Genomic DNA, 23,569 nt, shown 5'->3' on the forward strand with positions numbered 1-23,569 from the left:
AAGGCCAAACTAAACAGTCGTAAAAGTCTTTAATAGAGTTTTAAACATTGAGACTGTGTCTGAGTCCTGAATAGAGGAAGGAAGATTATTCCACAATTGTGGAGCTTTAAAAGAAAAGGCTCTTCCACCTGCTGTGATCTTTTTGATCCTAGGAACAGTTAATAACCCTGCGTCCTGTGAACGAAGTGAACGTGCTGTGTTGTAATGATCAATAAGTTCACTAAGATATTCTGGAGCTAAGCCATGCAGTGTTTTATATGTTAATAAAAGTATTTTATAGTTAATACGGAATCTAACAGGCAGCTAATGTAATGACGATAGTATAGGACTAATGTCCTTACCTCTTCTTAGCTCCAATATCAAAACCACAGCTTACAGCAAAGGGGAAACCAGTAAACCCTCCAAACACTTGTAGGTACCTGATCATACCTGCATTGAAATACAAAAAAGAATGACTTAAATGTATTTATATTCATATGCCATTTATGTATTCACAGCCCCAAGTCTACCCAGAGTAAGGCAGCATTGGATGGAGGTTAACTTCAGGGATTTCACTAAACAACGCTAAAAGAAATATATCAGCAATGTTAACATTCAATAAATCTCCTAGCAGAACTACTCGCACACAGAATAGGGGCCAGGAATCCAGTCGACACTTCTGAAAATGAGGGGGAAAAGTGTAAAACAAAGAAAACCTGCATACTTCCACATTATACCTACTAAATTAATACAACACCACATTTCAACCCATTTAGAAACATAAATAGATCACTTTATTAATCCCAGAGGGAGTCACGTATTGCAGCATTGTTATAATAGTATTCATGATGCTAAAAACACACTTATTGTGAACATTACACTTTGCTCTGCTGACACCACTCAGTGGTCATATTCTAATGGATACTTTTCAAAGTAAGAAAGCACTGCTGATCTAAACTATGTCATTAAAATCTGATCAATTAAGTCTGATTAAACCTATTGTGTCAATGTTTCCCCCCCAGCATCAAACCCGCCACTACACAGTCAGAATGTGGATTTTAGAACAATGTCCTCCTATCAAAGTAAGGTTATAGGGTACAGTAAAACAGATACTCCATGTAAACTTAGCTTGTTTCCTAAAATGCAGACAGTATCTGCAGTGTACCTTTATAAAGAAAGTACAAACACATATGAACACACATGTACTTACCAAAGACATATTCTTTCCACAGCGCCACAGCCACAATAGGAGTCCTCCAATTGGTCTCACATCTCCACCTCATGGTAGGACACATACTGAAAGTTTAAAATGTTTACTCTAAGCAGTGCAATATTACACATACACTGGGTCTTCATATTAAATATTTGTTGGGCACAGCAGTTTAAGACAATGTCCTTATTTTATCCTTATTTTTGTCCATTGCATTGACTCTAATTACTGCATGTTTTTACTACTTTTTTAGCATCAAGAGCTCGCGCCTCAGGACGTTTAATACCCTCCCAGTGCACTCGTATGTTTTCAAAAATTTAATTCCAAACAAACTCAATTTCACTAAACATCCTTGCTCAAATTAAATATAGCCATGTATATAATAATGTGAATGCAAACCTTTTTGAATATTCATTTAAATTTTATTGTTGTGTATGTTATATATGTCACAGCCACTGATTGATGCATCCTTGAGGCTATTGGTGAGGTGCAGCTGCAACTGCAGCATTTACCTGCAGTTGTTCAGGCAATGGCAGGAGAGAGGAGCAGAAATCTTCCAACACCACTGGAAGAAGATCTGGAAGAAAACATACTCCCCCTCCAGTGTGCAGAGGATTTTGTGCGCCTAGAACATGATTTGACCAACAGTGACACACAAAAAAAAGGTCAGTACTGAAATATACCATTTTAACAAACTCACACAGAGTACACATTTTGTAAACATCTTGTAAAAGATAAACATTTATTTAGGAACAAAGTAATTATCTTTTCTTTCGAGTACAAAATTAAGAACGATATATCCATCCATCCTGAGGGTTGATTTAAGGAACATTATTATGAACTCCTTAATGTTTGTACTCATACCTTTGTAAATTTTAAAAACCTTTTATGAATTCGGTCCCTGGTTTTTATTTGTCTGTCTGTCTGTCTACAGATGTCAAAGCTGTCATTAGATGTGGGCAGTCAGGGCCTGGTGGTTAGGGAACTGGTGTCAGAGGAGAAAAAAAGGAATTGGGCACACTCGCATCAAGGAACTTGTAGTATGTAAATATGAAAATAAGACCATAGTATACCAAACATGACAAATATAGTACCATAAAAAACAAATCACAAATAGCTTTGTTTTATAATTGACATTTACCGTCTTGGTTGGTGATCCTTAGTTTTGATGTGTATAGTCACAACAGGGGTGAATAATCTTATCCACAAAGGCTTCATGTTGGTATCAGTTTTTAAAAAATTATCATGTGTGCTTCTGCAGCCAAAGTGCCCCTTTCTGGATAGAACTGGACACCACTGAGTAAAATAACTGACTTTTTAAGAAATTTTAAGATGGCATATCTCAGAAATGATTTGCAATGCATATTACATGAAACAATTCAGTGTCACTCTTAAATCTTAAGACGCACATACATTTAATTAGAAATGCTTGCCTTCTAATATGAAGAGAAATTAGTGCCAAATTGAAAAGCAGTCATTGGAAAAATGTATTCAAAGTATAATATCCATAGTGCCGTATTGCTCTAAACCACAGGCATACTAATTAGTACCTGCACTCATCTGTTGTGTTTTCATCCCTCTTTCCATCCCATTCATTTTTCCACACCCACAAGCCATAGAGTTTCTGTATCTGAACAGCCACTAAACTTCATGTACACAGCTTTTCATTAGTACTTCTTAGCAATAGTGCCTAAATGGCTTATTAGCAACAGGCTCATCCTTAGGCTCAAAATTATCTTAGAAACTAAAACATACAAGTAATTTTCTAATTAAACAATGTTGTACTTACAGCATCTGCAATGAGAAATCCTCAGCTGTCCCACCCATGTGAAGCTGATGCAGAAAAGTCGATGAAAGACTGGCTTCGTCTGGCGCCTGACAGACTTCATCGCGGAAGACCATGCTGAATCAACGTGATCAAGTCGATTTAAGCCCTTCGTGTTCATACATGGACAGTTCCGTTTTTGTTACAGCACTGAGAAAATGATTTACAATATCATAGTTAAACAACGACAACACTTTTATTATTATATGGTGTTAAAGAAAGGAATACGGAAGGACAAGTGGTGGTAGATTTTGCTAAGAGGATAAAGATAAAGATGGCTGTAGTTAACACTTACTTTAAGAAAAAGGAAGAGCACAGGGTAACATATAAGAGTGGGGGAAGATGCACACAGGTCGACTATATCCTCTAGGAGACAAAACCTGAGAGAGGTTAGTGATTGCAAGGTGTTACCAGGGGAGAGTGTAGCTAAACAGCATAGGATGGTGATATGTAGGATGGTTTTAGAGGTGAAGAAGAGGAGAGTGAGAGCGCCACCTAAGATCAGGTGGTGGAAGTTAAAGGATGAGGACTGTTCGCAATTGTCATGGACAGACTGACACGCAATTCCCAAAAGATGATTATTTTGAAGAATAATAATAATAATGTGATTTACATTTTATCATTTTTTAGTAATTGTTTGTTTATGCATGTGAATTGGTTCTAAAATACAACTTTTCAAAATAATATTTTATGTACACTTTAGAATTTGTTAAGTTTTTGTTTGTGCATGTGAATTAGTTAATACAACTTTTCAAAATTGTAAACTGGTTGTCTCTTTAAATCTTTTAAAGGCAAAATCTGAATAACAGGAAATAGGAATTAAACTCCACAAACAACTATTTCGTTATCTAGCTAGTTGTCTACCTGGGATTATATGCAGAACAAGAATAAATAGGCTACTGCTGCTCGCGTGAAGATCTTTAAAAGAACAAAACATGCAAACTCTCTGCGAAAACGCTTGACGGAATAACGGACTCGCATGGCTTGATCTAAAAACGACGTTGGTAAGACGATGTATAGACGCTTTAACGATGAAGCTGTAAGCGTCGTATAAACATCGTAAATACAGCTTAAAAGCATCAGATGATGAACGTCGTTCGGAGATCAGATGGACGTCGTTTGAACATCAGGTAACGACGTCTATGCGACGTCGTGCCAGTGAGCAAACGACCGACCGCAGATGCTTTAACGACGTAACTGTGAACGTCGCATAAACGTCTTGCCGACGTATCTGTGCTGTCTGGGGAACCACAACAGCACGAGAGAACAAATACAAGGGGCTAGGACTATAACAAGACACAGCTGATCACACTGACAACACGGGCATGGCAGACAGACGGAAACCAGGGCAACAGACAAGCAGGGCGGGCCGGTACCAACGGGCAAGGAACAACACAGTGTTACAAATTGACCAGGCAGAGAGGGATCCAAATGCGGAAGAACACCGCTTTTATTGAAATGAGATGCTGGTACAGAAACAGGCAGGGGAATCACGAGTACTAGGATAAGTAACAGCGTGTTCTTGGCGTGGTCAGGACGGTCCAGGGTCATACCGGGGGAGCAGAAGTCAGGAGGTACAGAGGGACTAGGCAGGAGACAAGGTCGGGGACGTAAGCGAGGGTCAGAACACAGGAAGGCAGACAGGTAATAGAACGGCTTGGTACGCGGCATGAGTCGGCAATACTTCGCGACTGAGACGTGCTGGGGAAGGTGTATAAGTGTGACTGAAAGGGGGCGTGGTAATGAGGGGCAGGTGAGGCTGGTTAGGGAAGATCAGGTGGCATTCCTTACAGTACCCCCCCTCAAAGGAGCGGCACCTGACGCTCTACGACGTGCCGGGGGGCGACCGCGACGCCGGGGGGCAGGAAAGTTGGGGTGCGTTGCGTGGAAATCAGCAATCATAGTGGGGCAGAGAACATCCCTCGCTGGAATCCAGGCCCGTTCCTCGGGGCCATATCCTTCCCAATCCACCAGATATTGCAGACCACCTCGCCGGCGTCGGGACTCCAAGAGCTCTCGGACGATGTACGCTGGACGACCGTCGATCTCCAGAGGGTCAGGAGGTTTAGCAGACACAGGGGGTACGGTGAACGGGCTGTAGTGAACCGGCTTCAGGAGAGAGACGTGGAAGACAGGGTTAATACGGTAATGTGATGGTAAAAGGAGTTTATAGGTAACTGCATTAACTCTGCTGAGGACTTTAAATGGACCAATATATCGTGGACTAAGTTTTTTGCTCCGTTGCTTAAGGTTGAGATTCTGTGTCGACAGCCATACTCTCTGTCCTGGGTGGTAAATCAACGCTGGGAGACGACGACGGTTCGCGTTGAGCCTGCGTGTATGTAGAGCGCGTTGCAAATGTACATGTGCTAGTTCCCAGGTGCGGGCACTGTGTTTAAACCACTCGTCTAGGGCTGGGACATCAGCTGGTGTTTTGTCCCACGGGAAAAACGCAGGCTGGTAACCATATACACATTGAAAAGGCGTGAGTTTGGTAGCGGTGTGTACAATAAAATTCCGAGCATACTCTGCCCACGGGAGGTATTTGTGCCAGTCGTGCTGAGAAACGCAATATTGTCGGAGAAACCTCCGTAACTCCTGATTGTAACGCTCAACCTCTCCGTTAGACTGGGGGTGGTAGCCTGACGTCAGGCTGACAGTAATACCAAGAAGTTTGCAGAATTGTTTCCAAACCCGAGATGTAAACTGCGTGCCCCTATCGGAGACGATTTCTTCGGGCAAGCCATAAATCCGGAATACGTACTGGAAGAGGTCAAGAGCTGTCTCCATGGCAGTGGGTAGCTTGGGGCGAGGAATGAGACGGCACATTTTCGAGAACCGATCCACAATTACTGTAACAACAGTATTCCCTCCAGATGTGGGCAAATCCGTGACGAAGTCGATCGCGAGGTGCGTCCATGGCCGAAGAGGAACAGGTAAGGGAAGGAGTTCTCCTGCTGGTAGCGTCCGGGGAGTACGTGACTGGGCACAAACGGAACATGCTAGAACATAATCACGAATATCGTCCTCCCAGGATGGCCACCAGTAACGTTGCGAAACGAGACGTCGTGTGCGTGTAATACCGGGGTGGCCTGTACCCGCTGTGTCGTGTGCAAGCTGTAGGATACGCCCCCGAAGGGATACGGGTACGTATTGTTTCCCCTCCGGGCATTCTACCGGACTGGGATCGTTGCGCAAAGCCTCGTCCAATTCTTTTTGTACGTCCCATCGGATAGCCGCGAGGAAGCAGGACTCCAGCAGAATATGTCCAGGTTCGTGGGTTGCTTCGTCCTTTTCGTGGATCCGTGATAGGGCATCGGCTTTGATGTTCTTTGACCCGGGTCTGTAAGAGACAGTGAAACGAAACCGGGAGAAAAACAGTGCCCATCTGGCTTGTCGCGGGTTCAGGCGTCTGGCCGACTTCAGGTATTCGAGGTTCTTGTGATCTGTATATACAATGAATGGGTGCTCCGCTCCCTCCAACCAATGACGCCACTGCTCGAGCGCGAGTTTGATGGCCAGGAGTTCCCGATCTCCGACGTCATAGTTCATTTCAGCGGTTGTCAGTTTTTTGGAGAAGTAGGCACAGGGATACAGTTTCGGCGGGTTTCCCTGCCTCTGAGAAAGAACAGCGCCCACTCCCACCTCCGAAGCGTCGACCTCTATGATGAACTGGAGTTGGGGGTCAGGAAGGTGTAGTACGGGGGCCGACGTGAATGCTTTCTTAAGGAGTGAGAACGCTCGTTCCTCTTCAGCGGTCCAGGCGAACTTCCGAGTCCTCCCTCCCTTTAGGAGATTAGTGAGAGGGGTAGCCAACTCACCGAAGCCTCGGATGAAACGGCGACAGAAGTTGGCGAATCCCAGGAATCGCTGCAGCTCCTTTGTGGAACGAGGGGTCGGCCAGTTCGTGACTGCTTCCACCTTCTGCGTATCCATGGAGATCTGGCCAGGGGACAGCGTACATCCCAGAAATGTCACCGAGGAGCGACGCAATTCACACTTTTCCGCCTTCACATAAAGACTATGCTCCCGAAGGCGCTGTAACACAGCAGAGATGTGTTTGACGTGTTCTGAAACGGACGGGGAGTAAACCAGGATATCATCAATGTAAACGAATACGAAATCATCTATCAGATCACGGAAAATGTCATCCATAAATGCTTGGAATACGGCGGGGCTGTTCGTTAGTCCATATGGCATGACAAGATACTCATAGTGCCCTCTGGCGGTAACAAAGGCAGTTTTCCACTCATCGCCCTCCCGAATACGGACCAAGTTGTAAGCGCTGCGTAAATCTAGCTTGGTGAAGATGTTCGCTCCCATCAAGCGCTCTTGCGAAGCAGTGATAAAGGGGAGAGGGTAGGCATATTTCGATGTGACTGCGTTTAGGGCACGATAGTCTATACAAGGGCGTAATCCCCCATCCTTTTTCTCTACGAAGAAGAAACCAGCAGCAACCGGGGAGGTGGATGGTCGAATGAACCCTTTCTGCAGAGCCTCGGTGACGTAGGACTCCATCGCCAGATCTTCAGGGCGTGATAGAGGGTAAGGTTTCGTTTTACGAGGTAAGGGGGCTCCAGGCAGGAGGTCGATTGCGCAATCACAGGGACGATGAGGAGGCAGACGACAGGCACTGTCCTTGTTGAAGACGTCCGCAAATGCACGATACTGAGTGGGGATGACGTCAGAGAGAGGTGTGTCTGGGCTTTCCACCGAGGATGACCGGAGTGGTAGGTGAATGCACTTGCTAAGACAACTGTCCTTCCACCGTACGAGTTCTCCTTTTTTCCAGGAGATTTCAGGGTCGTGCATGGACAGCCATGGAAACCCGAGTATGATGGGGTCTCGGGGCGTGGATATGAGGAAGAACTCTCTCGTTTCACTGTGGAACAGACCTACACGTAGCTCCACGGGGCAGGTACGGAGTGTAATCACACCCTCTCCTATAGGCTGCCCATTCAGTGAATTTATTCTCAAGGGAGGATCTACAGGTACAGTGGGGAGGTGTAAGTGGTAGGCGAGGTCCTGATCTATGAAATCGCCTGCTGCTCCCGAATCCACTAAAGCAGACAGGTCTGTATCTATGCCGCCCCAAGATATTAGTACGGGTAAGCTAACTTGACTGTATTTTTTAATAGGCAGGAATGGCTGACAGGTTAGTGGGGACCTGCCAAGCTGCACAAACTCATCTGTCGTCTGAAGACTCGGATCACGTACATGGGAAGGTGGCGCACAGGACGCAATGACAGGGACGTCGGTATTACTGGAGCGGTAGGTCAATAACAATTTGTCAACGTTAATGGACGCTTGAATGAACTCTGACAAGGTGAGGGCTTCACTTCGGCAAGCGAGTTCAACCTGAATGTCATTTCGCAGACCGCGGCGGAACACTGTTTTTAAGGCCGAGTCACTCCAACCGCTTCCTGCAGCCAGCGTACGAAACTCTCTTGCATACTCGGCAGCACTACGTTGTTCCTGTTTAATCTCGTAGAGCCGGTCTCCCACATCACGTCCGTCTGCGGGATGATCGAAAACAGCCCTGAGTACTGCGGTGAACTGACTCTCCGACTGGAGGGCAGGGTCTTGGCTTTCCCACAATGCTGTACCCCAGGCACCTGCTACTCCCGTGAGGAACGAAAGGATAAAGTGGACTCTCTGTAACTCGGCCTGGAACCGGGCTGGATGATGCGTGAAGTATATGGAACATTGCATGAGGAAATTTCGACAGCGATCAGGAGATCCATCGTAGCGCTCAGGTTCTGCCGCTGGAACACTCACGGAGGTAGAAGCAGAGGTTGTGACCAGGCGGACAGCTTCCTGGAGGGCAGCGATGTTGATTCCTTGACTCCGTATGATATCCGTGAGCTGGCGGACCGTTTCGGTGAGAGTCGCGATTGTTGCTTCTGCTGGATCCATGTTGTGGCGAAGTATTTCTGTTACGAATTGACCAGGCAGAGAGGGATCCAAATGCGGAAGAACACCGCTTTTATTGAAATGAGATGCTGGTACAGAAACAGGCAGGGGAATCACGAGTACTAGGATAAGTAACAGCGTGTTCTTGGCGTGGTCAGGACGGTCCAGGGTCATACCGGGGGAGCAGAAGTCAGGAGGTACAGAGGGACTAGGCAGGAGACAAGGTCGGGGACGTAAGCGAGGGTCAGAACACAGGAAGGCAGACAGGTAATAGAACGGCTTGGTACGCGGCATGAGTCGGCAATACTTCGCGACTGAGACGTGCTGGGGAAGGTGTATAAGTGTGACTGAAAGGGGGCGTGGTAATGAGGGGCAGGTGAGGCTGGTTAGGGAAGATCAGGTGGCATTCCTTACACACAGACACGCGGAACAGAGACACCAGAGTGACAGCAAAGAGAGGGAGGCGTAGCCCTACGTGACAGTTTCTGGTTTGTTATAAATTTCACTATATTTGGCACAAAAGAGTGAGTGGCTTTTGTAGCTAAGTGTAATAGAAATAAGCAAGCAATAAGTAATTGTTTCAGTGATTCTTCATGTTCTAGCTAGGGTTAGGATTAACAACTTAGTTGCTTGAATGTTTCATATAGTCTCTACCAGGGCTTAATTTGAGCTGGATCCTGCCGGAACAGGATCCGGGAACTCTTTCATTTTGAAGCGTGCGTTCCGGTAACTGTCTGCCTCGATCCGGTAACATTTTATGTTGTCCGCTGCATCGTTTGATTTACAAATTAAGCACTGGTCTGTACTAAATCTATTTTAAACAAGGCTGTCTGTATGTGGGGGACCTGCTCAATGGAGCATAAACTCTTTCATTTGAGGTCTATGAAGTATAATTTTCATTAATATTGTTCGCAACTTAAAATAATTAACTTATTGATAATTAGCTCCTTAAATGTTCTGATAGCATTTTTGTGTTTTTATATGAAAAGAAAATAATCTTCCAAACCTTTTGTGATGGGCAGGGAGTGCAAAATAAAATGGAAGCGATCATGCCAAGTCTCAGGGAAAAAGTATGGTTTAATGGAGAAAGTGCCCAAACCAAAAACCTGTGACATGCTCCGAATTAAAGATACAATGATCAGCGGTCAACTGGTACAAAGACAAGACATATATAGACAAACAAACGACCCTCAGGTGTGAAAGACCTTATACAAAATTGAAAAAAAAAAATAGAAAAAGATCATGGTATAATTGTTTAAAGGCTTTACTGCAGTTTGTTAATGTTGGTTAGGTACATTTTCAAAGAGATCTATTTGTAGCAGCTTCTCATATGCTAACAGATGAGAGTCTGCAGAGCAACATGGTTAAAAATAAAAAGCTGCAGCAGCTGTAACCATAACACCAGATTACTGATTCGCTGGCCACTGAGCTTTGATTTGTGTTCCATTATTGCTGTTCCAGCTAGCTGCAATTGTCAGATTTCAGCTCAATTGTTTAATATGGTTGCAGTCTGCTCCTCTTATGTTTTTTTTTTTTTTTTTGCTACAGGTTTATGCTGCTTTTTCAGTAAAATAGCATAACATTTACAAAGTAGGCCTATGCAATGTAGTAATAAAAGGAATATCAAAAGCTGGGAAAAGGTGACCTCTATTTCCAGAATCATGAATGCTTAAAATAATGTGATCTTATGTAACGTTTTAACAGGGAAGGGGTGACGCAATAGCGGGTTTTTCAATATTTAATAAAAGATACGCAACCAAAACCAAACAGAAGCAGAACAATGGAAGGAGGACACAAACAATGACAGGGGGTATACACTACCAGCAATAATTAAGAGGGTCAATGAAGCACTTACATACACAAGCAACGAAACATCAACCAACCAGAGAATACAAAACACAGGAAAACCAACAGCGACACTAACAGCACAGGCGTGAACCACAATCTAAACAGAGAGACAGTGAACTAGACACAAACGCTACTATAAGAAATCTAAACAGAGAGACAGCGATCTAGACACACACTACTAAACACGTGGGGAGGGGAAGAACGGAGAGTAAAAGCAGATGAGAACAAAATGAACTTTAGAGAACAAGACAGACGTAGAACACGAGCCGAAGACTAACCTGGACCGGACAGCAACACACTCAAAGAACACAGGGCAACTCTACCTACAAACCAGAATCATACAGCAAGAGGGAAAAGGAGAGCACGGGGCAAGGTGAAAGGGAAACAGAACAAACAATGACCGACACGGAACAAAAACACTAGGGGGGTTTTATACAATGGAAACAAGACGGTGAAATGAGACTCAGGTGTGTGTGACAAACGACGAGGGCGTGACAGACAGGGGGAGGAACGAATCGGAGCGGGAAGCTAGGCGGGACCAGGGACGAGGGAGGGGCTGGACGTAACAGAACCCCCCCTCAGGGCGTGCAACACCGGGGCACGCCCAACAGGGACAAAACAATCCACACGGGGAACAGCGGGCGTGACCTGGATAGGGACGACAGGCCCGGGGCAGGACGGACGCAACGGGCCACTGACTGGACGCAATGGAGGACAGGGACAAGGGATGGGAGGCAGCACGGGGACCGGAGCAGACGGGCCAGGACAGGGGACAGAAACAGGGGACGGAACCAAAGGGGCCGGAACAGAAGGGACCAAGGGCACCGGAGACAACAGGCGGACAACAACGGAGACCGGGACGGGGACGAAATGGGTCACGACCTGGGGAACCAACACGGGCACAGGAACCCGGACGAGACCACCAGACACAGACACAGGGACGGGCACAAGGACACGGACAGACATACACACTGGGACAGGGACCAACAGGAAACCAGGGAGGGGACAGGGCAAAAAGGGGAACATAGGCGATCGCAAAACAGAAGTCACAAGAGCGTCAGCGTCCGAACAGTCCAACACGGAGCCAGCCCCAGGCCCACAGGCGGGCAAAGCAGTCACTGTGGGGGCTGGCGTAGACCAAGGAGTGTCTCGGGGAACCGGCGGAGCCGGAGGAATGTTCAGGGGCACCGGGGAAAAGTCCAGGGGCACCGGGGAAAAGTCCAGGGGCACCGGTAGGACCGGCTGAGGGACAGCGAAGACAGGGGAGGCCGGCTGAGAGGCCGCAGGGACCCGGGAGGCCAGGCGAGGAGCCGCAGGGACGGGCCGGCAGGTCGTGGTGACGGGCTGTGTCCGCTGGCGGGCAGCGGGAACAGGCGGGGTCCGTTGGCGGGCTGCGGGAGCAGGCGGGGTCCGCTGGCGGGCTGCGGGAGCAGGCGGGGTCCGCTGGCGGGCTGCGGGAGCAGGCGGGGCCCGCTGACGGGGAGCGGGAGCAGGCGGGGCCCGCTGGCGGGGAACGGGAGCAGGCGGGGCCCGCTGGCGGGGAGCGGGAACAGGCGGCGTCGCCGTGCAGACGTCATCGGCGGGCGTGGCAGCCGGAGCGACGTCATCGGCGGGCGTGGCAGCCGGAGCGACGTCATCGGCGGGCGTGGCAGCCGGAGCGACGTCATCGGCGGGCGTGACCGCCGGAGCGACGTCATCGGCGGGCGGAGCCTCCGGGTCGACGTCATCAGGGGGCGGAGCCTCCGGGCCGACGTCATCAGGGGGCGGAGCCACCGGGCCGACGTCGTCTGGAGCAGGCGGGTACGCCTTGCAGGCGTCGTCTGGAGCAGGCGGGTACGCCTTGCAGGCGTCGTTTGGAGCAGGCGGGTACGCCGTGCAGGCGTCGTCAGGAGCAGGATACGCCGAGGCGGCGTCGTCAGGAGCCAGGGATGCAGAGGTGGCATCATCAGAAGGCGGGGACGCCAAAGCGGCGTCATCCGGTGCAGGGGCAATGTCTACTGCAGGGGTTTTACCTCCAGTGAACCTCCTACGCATTAGGTTGTAGAACCCCTCCACAGTCCATGCCTCGTCTATACGAGTGGCTAGTATTATGTCCGCCCACTCAAGTGCTTTACCTTTTAGCAGAGATCGCAGAAACAGCACAAGCACCTGGTTAGGAGGTGGGGGACAAGTTAGGAGTCTAATGTATTCCGTACATTGCAGGACATATTTCTCCACTGGTGTACATTCTCCGTCGTACGCTTCTGGGCAGCGAGCCAGAGAAGGTAGGCATATGGGATTTCCCATAGGATCCCTTACCAGAAACGACTGGAGATTGTTGAGCTTATCCTGGAAATAATCGCTTACTCTAGTCTGTGCGAGGTTAGCGAAAACTGGCTTCACCTGCTGCGTCATTTCAACTTGGTCGGTCATTATGTAACGTTTTAACAGGGAAGGGGTGACGCAATAGCGGGTTTTTCAATATTTAATAAAAGATACGCAACCAAAACCAAACAGAAGCAGAACAATGGAAGGAGGACACAAACAATGACAGGGGGTATACACTACCAGCAATAATTAAGAGGGTCAATGAAGCACTTACATACACAAGCAACGAAACATCAACCAACCAGAGAATACAAAACACAGGAAAACCAACAGCGACACTAACAGCACAGGCGTGAACCACAATCTAAACAGAGAGACAGTGAACTAGACACAAACGCTACTATAAGAAATCTAAACAGAGAGACAGCGATCTAGACACACACTACTAAACACGTGGGGAGGGGAAGAACGGAGAGTAAAAGCAGATGAGAACAAAATGAACTTTAGAGAACAAGACAGACGTAGAACACGAGCCGAAGACTAACCTGGACCGGACAGCAACACACTCAAAGAACACAGGGCAACTCTACCTACAAACCAGAATCATACAGCAAGAGGGAAAAGGAGAGCACGGGGCAAGGCGAAAGGGAAACAGAACAAACAATGACCGACACGGAACAAAAACACTAGGGGGGTTTTATACAATGGAAACAAGACGGTGAAATGAGACTCAGGTGTGTGTGACAAACGACGAGGGCGTGACAGACAGGGGGAGGAACGAATCGGAGCGGGAAGCTAGGCGGGACCAGGGACGAGGGAGGGGCTGGACGTAACATCTAAACTGTTGTAATCACCTAAGGCTATAAGCATGCAAGTTTATATGCTTTGTAACGTATTAATAGATGTACTAATAGTGAATCTGTACAAAATGTTAAATTATGACTTTGTATTATGATTGGTGATTTTACAAATAAATTAAAATCTAGACTTTTAATTTAAATTTAAAAGTAAATCATTTTAATTTTTCATTTTTAATGTTACCTTACAAACCACAGCCATTAATCTCCACATTCTAGCAGAAACTTTTGATACATGTTCTAAAATATTACCCAGCTCAGCTCGAGCTTTCACAAAGAGTAAGCTTTTTATGCAGCCACTGTAACAGTAAATATAAAGACAAATTTTCTCATTTATTTGCCATTTTACCCATAAGTTGCTTTTTAGTATTCTTCTCTGGTTTCAGTACTATTACATAACACTTTGGAAGAAATATACAGAATAACAAACCAAAGCTTGAGGCCAGAATAGCAAATATCTCCACAGCTACAGTGAATTTTCCAGGAGAGCTGACATAAGCTGGAATAAAGGTGATCCAAACTGCACAGAATATGAGCATGCTGAATGTAATGAATTTGGCTTCATTAAAGTTATCAGGCAGCTTCCGTGCTAGAAAAGCCAAAATAAAACACAAGAGAGCCAGGAATCCTATATAACCCAGAACAGCCCAGAATCCTATGGATGAGCCTAAATGACATTCAAGAATGATCTTTTCCTTGTAGACATTTATATTTTTGAATGGCAAAGGGGGGGATATTTTTAACCAAAGCACACAAATAATGACCTGTATGAGAGTGAAGGCAAGCACACTGAGTCTCTGCTGTGGAGGCCCAAACCATTTCATGACATTACTGCCTGGAAGTGTAGCCCTGAAGGCCATTAACACCACTATAGTTTTCCCCAGAACACAGGAGATGCAGAGGACGAAGGTGATCCCAAACGCTGTGTGGCACAGCATACAGGACCACTCAGAGGGCCGACCAATGAAAGTAAGTGAACAGAGGAAACACAGAGTCAGAGAGAAGAGCAGCAGGAAGCTCAGCTCTGAGTTGTTGGCCCTGACTACTGGGGTATTTTTATATTTAAAAAATATGATTAATATTACCAATGTGATAACAGCACCAATAATAGAAACAACAGAGAGAAAAATTCCCATGGTTTCCTCATATGACAGATATTCAGTTTCCTTCTTTACACATTGATCCCTTTGTAGATTTGACCAGGAGTCTTCATAGCACTGATTACACTCAACAGAATCTGTTACGGAGTAAGACAGAAACACACAGGCACAATTATGAATATACAACTGAAAAATAATATGGAAGTCTCTTTAATATATTCATGAGAGTAGTATCATATGTTTTTTTGAAAATGCTTTCTTGGTATTTTTATACCTGTCACATTACTGACTTCTCCTTCAGCACATGGTATACAGTCAAAGCAGCAGACAGGCTTTCCTTTCTGTACAGCCTTCCTGGTGCCTGGAGGGCAGTTCTCACTGCACACAGATATTGGCACCTAAGATAAAGGGTAAACATCAAGAGAAAACATTTGTTGCCTGAACAAGATGTTAACAGTGTTGCTTAACTGATATCTTTAAATTATTTTGCTAGTAATATCTTCATACGAAGATCTACTCTCCTAATCTAGTCAAGGATTATTCTTACCTTTTTAGTACTTTTTGCCCACACAATAGAAGACATATTTAGTGTTAATCGACTGTTATAAGGGAGAGTGGAGTCATAAAGTCCAACAGTGACAAATTCATTTTGATGTTCTTTGCTCGTTTGCCAGTTTATGACCTCATATCTCGCAGCTGGGTCACCATTTTTATCAAAATAAACTTCTTCACCCTCTTTAGTTTTGAAATGTACAATTTTGAGCTGTTCTAGAAACTGATGAAAGAGGTTTATTTGTTGAAAATTGTGAAAATATTGTGAATAAAATACAAAAAATATATATTTTTGAAACCGCAATAAGGACCACTACAGCATTGTGTTTGGGTATACGAATTAGTAACTTAAAACTGAAATGCAAATCAGTAGTTCAACATCTATTAAATTACTGCGAGAATTAGTTTGTTAATATTTATATCATTTTAGAAGTACAGTATGAGAAAGAACTGTAAAAAGTATAGCACAAAATACAGACTGTTAACTCACTGTGAGCGGATCAGGCTGCTTCATTGTAGGACATGTTGCTTTACAGCCAAGAAGTTCATGTAGGGTGTGAGCAACAGCATAAACTCCTTTATACACGTTAATGAAAATTGGCATTAGGGACATGTCTGTAAAGGTGTTTTCTATTTCAGACAGTTTCTCTTTGCCTGTGCACATCAGTGAGTCCTCCAAATCATTTAACTCTGTATATTTACAATTAAATAGCACTTCCCAGAATTTAGTAAAAATGGCATTGCCTGCAGTTTTCAGTGGCTTTATATTGAGTATGAAGTCCTTCATACCTGTCACCTCTGTTTTGGCGATAGACAGCCCTATGGCTCCTTGCAATATGTTGTGCTTGTCCAGTGTTGCTAGTTCTGGGTCAAAGATCCAGGCCTCACTTCCCACCCACTGATATCCAGTGATGTTGTGCTCAAAAAGTACATCTAGCAACATCTGTAAATCAAAGTTGTCAACAAATCCCACTATCACTCGTGAAGTGGAGCTTTTGATCTGCTCAATGATTCTCATAACTTTCCCTTGTGAGTATGTTCTAAAATATGGGAGAGAATATTCTAAGCATATGCCCAGCTGTTCTGCAGCTTCAGTAAATGCAGCCATTCCACTGTTTCCATAGTCATCATCTCTTCTTATTGCTCCCACCCAGGTCCAGCCAAAATGCCTGACCATTTCTGCCAGTGCTCTGCTCTGGTGGTAATCACTGGGAATAGTGCGCAGAAATGAGGGATATTTCCTTTTGTCACTGAGGCACTCACAAGTGGAAAAGTGACTGATCTAAAAACAGATTTAACCAGTTAGACATAAGTTGGTATGCACTAATGTCATAATTACATATGACATTAAACTTGCATATTAAAATAATTAAGTTAGATGTGCCTTCTAATACTAATATTCTAATATTCATTGATCTTATTTTTTAGAAACTTACTAAGGGAATGCTGAAAGGTCCGATACTCTTTGCCACAGCCATAGACACTGATGAGTATGTCTCTCCTATTATGGCTTGTACCTGGGTTGGTTTTGTGCAGGGCTCATCTGAGACTGATTCATCATTTCCATTAACAAGTGCCATAGCCACCTGAACCCCCACTGCTGTCAAACCACAGGTGTCATAGATCTTATAACCCAGAGTGACACCCGGCAGTAAAGAGGGACTATTGTTGATCTCCTCTATTGCAAAGATCAATGACTGTGAAAACTGGAAGCCTCTGAAATCCAGACTCATCAATAAAGAACATACAAAGACATGTTGGATGAAATCTTAAAACTCCATCACTGCAGCATTGCAATGTAAAAGTTTCTGAAATCCTCTTTTTCCTGCTGCTTACCTCATGCACTTAAGTGGAGGTGGTTTGACCAAATAGGATGAGTCTGTGATCTCCCATCTGCTATGAAAGGGGAAAATTCCTCCAACTATAATATCTCCATCTTTTGATAGTTGTGGGTATGCAGACTCTCCTCGCAGGGTACAAGCAGTCCAGTTACCTCTGGAGAAATTGATGATGGCCATTACTACATGCAGAAGAACAAAGACAGGCTCCATCTTGCTATCCACATACAGACACATATAGAGATAATGAAGAGAGGCAGGGCTACTGTTTCATCTGATGAACAGGAAGCATGTGGGGTATTTATATACTTAGAGAGGCAAGTCCTCTACAGGAAATGTTCACTGGTGGACCATGGTCAACCATGGCATGATTTTAAAATGTGAGGAACCTAGTTAACCTCCGGATTAGAGTAATCTGGTCTACCTGTGTGTTAAAATGTCTAGGTGACATCTTCCAGTTGATTGAAAGAGAGGTATTTTATTGTAGCAGTATTGCTTATTGGCATAAACTTCCCTAGCTTGAGTTTGACTTAATTTATTGTATTCATGTGGTCACAGCCTCCTCCTCTCATACTTTTACTCTCATATTGTTACTTTGTGGATCAAAATATTATCTAATTGTTTGATCATCACTTTAGAGCCAACATGACTCAACCTTCATAGTGGTAGGCATGGGATGTACAAGATGACCTTGCTAAGGAGCTACGTAACGATCCAGGTCCTGTGGACTGTCCCGAGGAGAAACAGTATGTCCTGGTTTCTATAAGGGGGCGCATTCTTCAACTAGCCCATGGCACAGCGGGGACAGGTCACCCTGGCATTTCACGTACTAGCTACCTCATCGCGCAGAAGTACTGGTGGCCGTCATGGGAGGAGGATATCTGTGATTATGTGCTTGCCTGTGAAGTATGTGCTCGATCCCGTACACCACGTACACTCCCCACTGGTAAGCTCTTCCCATTACCAGTTCCATGCTGACCATGGTCTCACTTGGCTGTAGATTTTGTTACTGATCTACCTGTCTCAGGAGGTAATACCATTATTTTTGTGATAGTGGATAGGTTTTCTAAGATGTGTTGCCTAGTTCCGCGCCCGAAGCTACCCACTGCCATGGAAACAGCCTATGACATCTTTCACTATGTCTTTCATATTTATGGGCTACCGGAGGACATCTTCTCAGATAGGGGAGTGCAATTCACCTCACGTGTCTGGACTCAATTCTGGAAACTACTCGGGGTGATGGCCAAACCTAACTTTGGGATATCATCCCCAGTTGAACGGTGAAGTGGAACATTACAACCAAGAATTAGGTTGGCTTTTACGTCAATACTGCACATCTCAGAAGGACTGACATAAATATCTCCCCTGGGCAGTGTATGCATGTAACTCGCATTATTCACTCGTCAACTAAACTCACTCCTTTTCAAATCGTATATGGATATCAACCCCCATTCTTCTCTTGGGATAAAACTCCTTCTGATGTCCCTGCCTTGAACGATTGGCTTAAACATAGTGCCCATACTTGGGAGTTAGCTCACGTACAGTTAAGACGTGCTCTACATACCCGTAAGATGAACGCTGACCGCCATTGTCTCCCAGCTAATTTATCACCCGGGCCAGCCTGTGTGGCTTTCTACCAGCCACACAATCTGCGTTTACTCTGCCGCAAGATGAGATGGTTTGGACATGTACAGAGGAGGGAGGAGAGGTATATTGGTAGGAGGGTCTTTAGGATGGAACTTCCAGGCAAGACGAGGAGCGGTAGACCTAAGAGGAGGTTTATGGATGCAGTGGTAGAGGACATGAGAGTGGCTGGTGTGTCAGTGGAGGACACTCTGGACAGGGCCAGATGGAGGAGTTTGACCCGCTGTGGCGACCCCTAAACGGGAATTGCCGAAAGAAGAAGTTGTTTATTGCACTTGTCCCTGTAGGCAGACAGCACATCTGCCTACTGGTGAACTGTATAGTCTTTGTTTAACAGAGATATTGCCCTGTTATAAAAACTGTCCCTCAAACAGTTCGTTCTTGTTTTGAGGTGTCTGTAACGTCTGCCCAAGGGCAGCAGTTCAAACATCCTATGTCCTGGGTGTGTACTGTCCTTGATGATTGTGTAAGCCCTCCTGAGACACCGAGTTCTGTAGAGGTCTTCCATGGAGGGAAGAGAGTGTCCAATGACCTTCTGTGCCGTGTTGATCCTCTGTATGGCCTTTTTGTGTGCGGTGGTACAACTGGAGAACCACACAGAAATGCAGTACATCAGGACGCTCTCAACTGAGCAGCGGTAGAAGACAGTCAACCATTTCTTTTCCAAGTTCAGCTTTTTAAGGGAAATAGAGACGCTGCTGGGCCTTCTTCACTACCGCTGAGGTGTTAGAACCCCATTGGAGATCTGAATCCATGTACACCCCCAAGAACTTGAAGCTGGACACCCTCTCCACACACTGTCCATCAATGTGAATTGGCTGCAAGTTGGGCTTCCTTCTTCTGAAGTCTACAATCAGTTCTTTAGTCTTGGAGGTGTTGATGACCAAGTTCTCTGAGCACCATTCCACTAGCCTTTGAACCTCCTCCCTGTATGCCGTTTCATTGCAACCTGAGATCAGTCCGACCAGAGTGGTGTCATCAGCAAACTTGATTGTGACATTGTCCGAGTGGTTGCTGACACAGTCATAGGTGTACAGAGTGTAGAGGACTGGGCTCAGCACACAGCTCTGTGGAGAGCCAGTGTTAATGCTGTTAACTGTGGAGAGATGTGAGCCAACTATAACTCTCTGTACACAGTCTGAGAGGAAGTTTCTTATCTAACTGCAGATGGTGTAAGGAAGACCAATGTCCATTAGTTTAACAATCAGTCTGTCTGGGAATATAGTGTTGAAGGCAGAGCTAAAATCAACGAAGAGCAGCATGGCATAGTGCCCCTGCAGTTCCAGGTGGGAGATGGTGGCATGGAGCGCTATTGCTATGGCATCTTCTGTTGATCTGTTTGCTCTATACAGGATGCAAACTGAAGTGGATCGAGGGTAACTGGGAGGCAAGACCTGATATGATGTCTCACCAGTTTCTCAAAACCAGAGGTGGAAAGAGTACTGAAAAATTGTAATTGAGTAAAAGTATCTTTACTTTGCCTATATTCTACAAAATTACTTCATTTAAAATGTAATTTGAGTAAAAAGTTACTTAGTTACTTACTTTCAGTTATTTAATGCAAAAAAGGATGAGTCATGAATCAAATTCAGCACAAGTTGTTTTAATTTCAAAGCATATTTAAGTGCACATCCACACTTACAAAAGATCAGCTGGGCTCAGGAACATACTTCCTCACAGCTCAAGGACAGCCACAACCTGTACCATAAAGTGCAAACAATTTCCAGTCCTATTGTCCAACGGACAACACTATGATAAGTATAAAGAAATTTAAATTACAGATTATTCAAAAAACAAAATGCACACAAAATTAAGTGCCCACAAGATACCACAAATCAAACTAAAATGCAACAGGATTCCACTACTCACAATAAAATGCCACAGGATCCCACAACTCAAAATAAAACAATATAAAATGCCCATAGGATCTCACCTCAAAAGAAAATGCTCATAGGATCCCACAATTTAAAAGTAAGTGCTCACAGGATCCAACTGTTCACAATAAAATGCCAACGGGATGCCACAACTCAAAATAAATTATAAAATGACCACAGGGTCCCACATCTCAAAATAAAACAAAATGTGCACAGGATTCCACTATTTAAAATGCTTACAGGATCTAAACTATTCAAAATATAGTGCCTACAGGATTCCACTTTTCACAATAAAATGTCCACACGATCCTACAGAACCTGATAGATAGAAGATTTAAAGATAGAACAATCTCATTCTTTTGGAAAAAAGTGCACCAGATTACGACCTGATTATGAGACAATGGAAAGGACGTGCACAAGGCAAGGCCACGCAATTGACTTTCAGTTAATCAATTTTTTTTTTTACACAGTAACATGAGGCCGTTCAAATGTAGTGAATTAAAACTACTTAGGTCAAAATTTACTCAAGTAAAAGTAAATTACATATTTCAAAAACTACTCAGAAAATAAAATTACTCATGAAAAGTACTCAATTACAGTAACGTGAGTAAATGTAATTAGTTACTTTCCACCCCTGCTCAAAACACTTCATGATGACTGGTGTCAGGGCGACTGGTCTGAAATCATTTAGGCCGCCGATGCTGGCCTGTTTTGGGATTGGCACAATTGTGGCTGATTTTAGACATGGCGGAATGAAGGACTGGGATAGGGATGCGTTGAAGATCTTGATGAAGACTCCAGCCAGTTGGTCAACACATTCTCTGAGGACCCATCCAGTGACTCCATCTGGTCCAGCAGCCTTCCTGGGGTTCACCGCCTTCAATGTTCTCCTCACCTCATGTTCCTCCACCGTGAAGATATAATCACTGCAGTCAAATGGTGGAACTGCTGCTGTTCCTGAACTTTCCTTGTTGAAACGTGCAAAGAAGTGGTTCAGCCGCTCCGCCAGAATTGGGTCATCATCTGCCTTTGCTGTGTTGCTGGACTTGTGGTGGGTGAGATGTTGGACCCCCTGCCACACTTGCCTTGTGTTGTTGGTGTTGAAGTGGTCCTCTATCTGCCTTTTGTATTCCAATTTGGCTTTCCTCTTCAGGTCAGCTCTGGTCGCGCTGTACTGCACCTTATCGCCAGACCTGAAAGCTGTGTAATATTGCCTCAGAAGGACCTGGACTTCTTTATTCATCCAGGGTCTCTGGTTGGAGTAGATCCGGCAACGTTTGTCCACAGTGACGTTTTCTACACAAAAGTTGATGTGTATACACATCCAGATCCCCATGCTCGAATACAGTCCAGTCTGTACTCTCAATACCAGCTTGTAGCTGCAGCAGTGCTCCTTCAGGCCATGTTTTCACAGTCTTTGTGGATGGAGAGATTCTCCTCCTGCAGGGTGTGTATGCAGGAATCAGCAGCATGGACATGTGGTCAGAGAAGCCTAGATGTGTTAATGGGGTTGTCCTATAGGCTTTCCTGATGTTGCTGTAATTTTTGTCCAGAGTGTTATTTCCCCTCGCTGCACACTGGATGTACTGCTCGAACTTAGGGAATACTGTTTTTAACACTAGAAGCGCCGCGCCTCATTTACATACTTATACCTAGAAGCGCGGAGGGCCGGTCATCTGACCGATTTCACCACCTCCTACTAGCGCCGTGTTGTTTTCACCTACTTAAAGCGCGCCTCGGGCGGTCAAAAGACCGCTGAGTCTTTACACAGGGGAGCTGGTACTGACACATAATTAACGCTAGATGGCGTTTTGCACAAAAGGAAGAATGAGCCGCCCAAACAAAATATTCGTAATGGTGACATTTGCACGTAACGTCAATATGTTAACAAATTAATGTGACTAAACCTTTTAGAATCAGTGCCTTGTGACCTTGTTCTCAGTAGCTTTCCCATTGTCAGTTTTGTTTAGTTTCATATTGCATTTCCTGGTTTGTGCGAAAACGTAAATGCAAAATATAGTTTCAGTTTTGTTTCTTGGTTAGTGTAATAGTTTGCTTGGTTAGTGTAATAGTTTGCTTATTTGTCTGTGTGTTATTCTGTTGGCATATATGTCACTATATTATCATGTACGTTCGCCACACCACTAACCCACTGGCCCGCACCCCCACTGTGAAGCGTTCACGTCTTTTGTCTTGCTAATGCTACAGACTGCGCTGCAGCCTTCCACCCCCACATCCACAAAAAGCTTGTTCGATACTCAGAGTAGCAAAGTGAAGCCCGTAGACCGAGCTAAAGCAAGTTTGTTTGTATACTCAATGTTACGCCATTTCAAGTTTTAATGTCTAAAAGTTGTGTATGTTAGTGAATTGTAGGCTATGGTGAACATAACAAATCTACAAATAAATGTCTATAATGTTTTGTGTTAGACAAAGAACAAAAAGCATAAATAGGCAAAATAATTACAAAAATATCATTATAAAAGGTAGGCTATGTACCTTTGCGTAACAAAACGCAAAATTATTAAAATGATACGGATGGCTTCACGAATATAGTTGCCTCTGTCCTCTCTAATGTTCACTTTTTTATCTTGCCGTATTGTGTTGCCGTTTCAAATGAGGTGT

General features: G+C 44.9%; 1 protein-coding gene and 1 long non-coding RNA gene across 2 annotated transcripts; one reads left to right on the plus strand and one right to left on the minus strand.

Moving 5' to 3' along the window:
- The first annotated feature begins 219 nt into the window (after positions 1–219).
- Positions 220–1,861, plus strand: LOC143501355 (uncharacterized). The gene is made up of 4 exons (XR_013126917.1): positions 220–1,061; positions 1,212–1,263; positions 1,443–1,490; positions 1,642–1,861. It is a non-coding gene; the product is annotated as an uncharacterized LOC143501355 (long non-coding RNA).
- Positions 1,862–14,268: 12,407 nt separating this feature from the next.
- Positions 14,269–17,642, minus strand: LOC143508884 (extracellular calcium-sensing receptor-like). The gene is made up of 6 exons (XM_076997485.1): positions 17,428–17,642; positions 17,028–17,319; positions 16,082–16,873; positions 15,587–15,814; positions 15,314–15,437; positions 14,269–15,176 (listed from the first exon to the last, which is right to left on the minus strand). Exons 1-6 carry the CDS (start codon positions 17,640–17,642, stop codon positions 14,269–14,271), a joined length of 2,559 nt encoding a protein of 852 aa, XP_076853600.1.
- Between the last annotated feature and the right edge of the window lie 5,927 nt (positions 17,643–23,569).

This window comes from Brachyhypopomus gauderio, chromosome 2 (genome assembly GCF_052324685.1).
Source record: "Brachyhypopomus gauderio isolate BG-103 chromosome 2, BGAUD_0.2, whole genome shotgun sequence".
NCBI classification, from domain to species: Eukaryota; Metazoa; Chordata; class Actinopteri; order Gymnotiformes; family Hypopomidae; genus Brachyhypopomus; species Brachyhypopomus gauderio.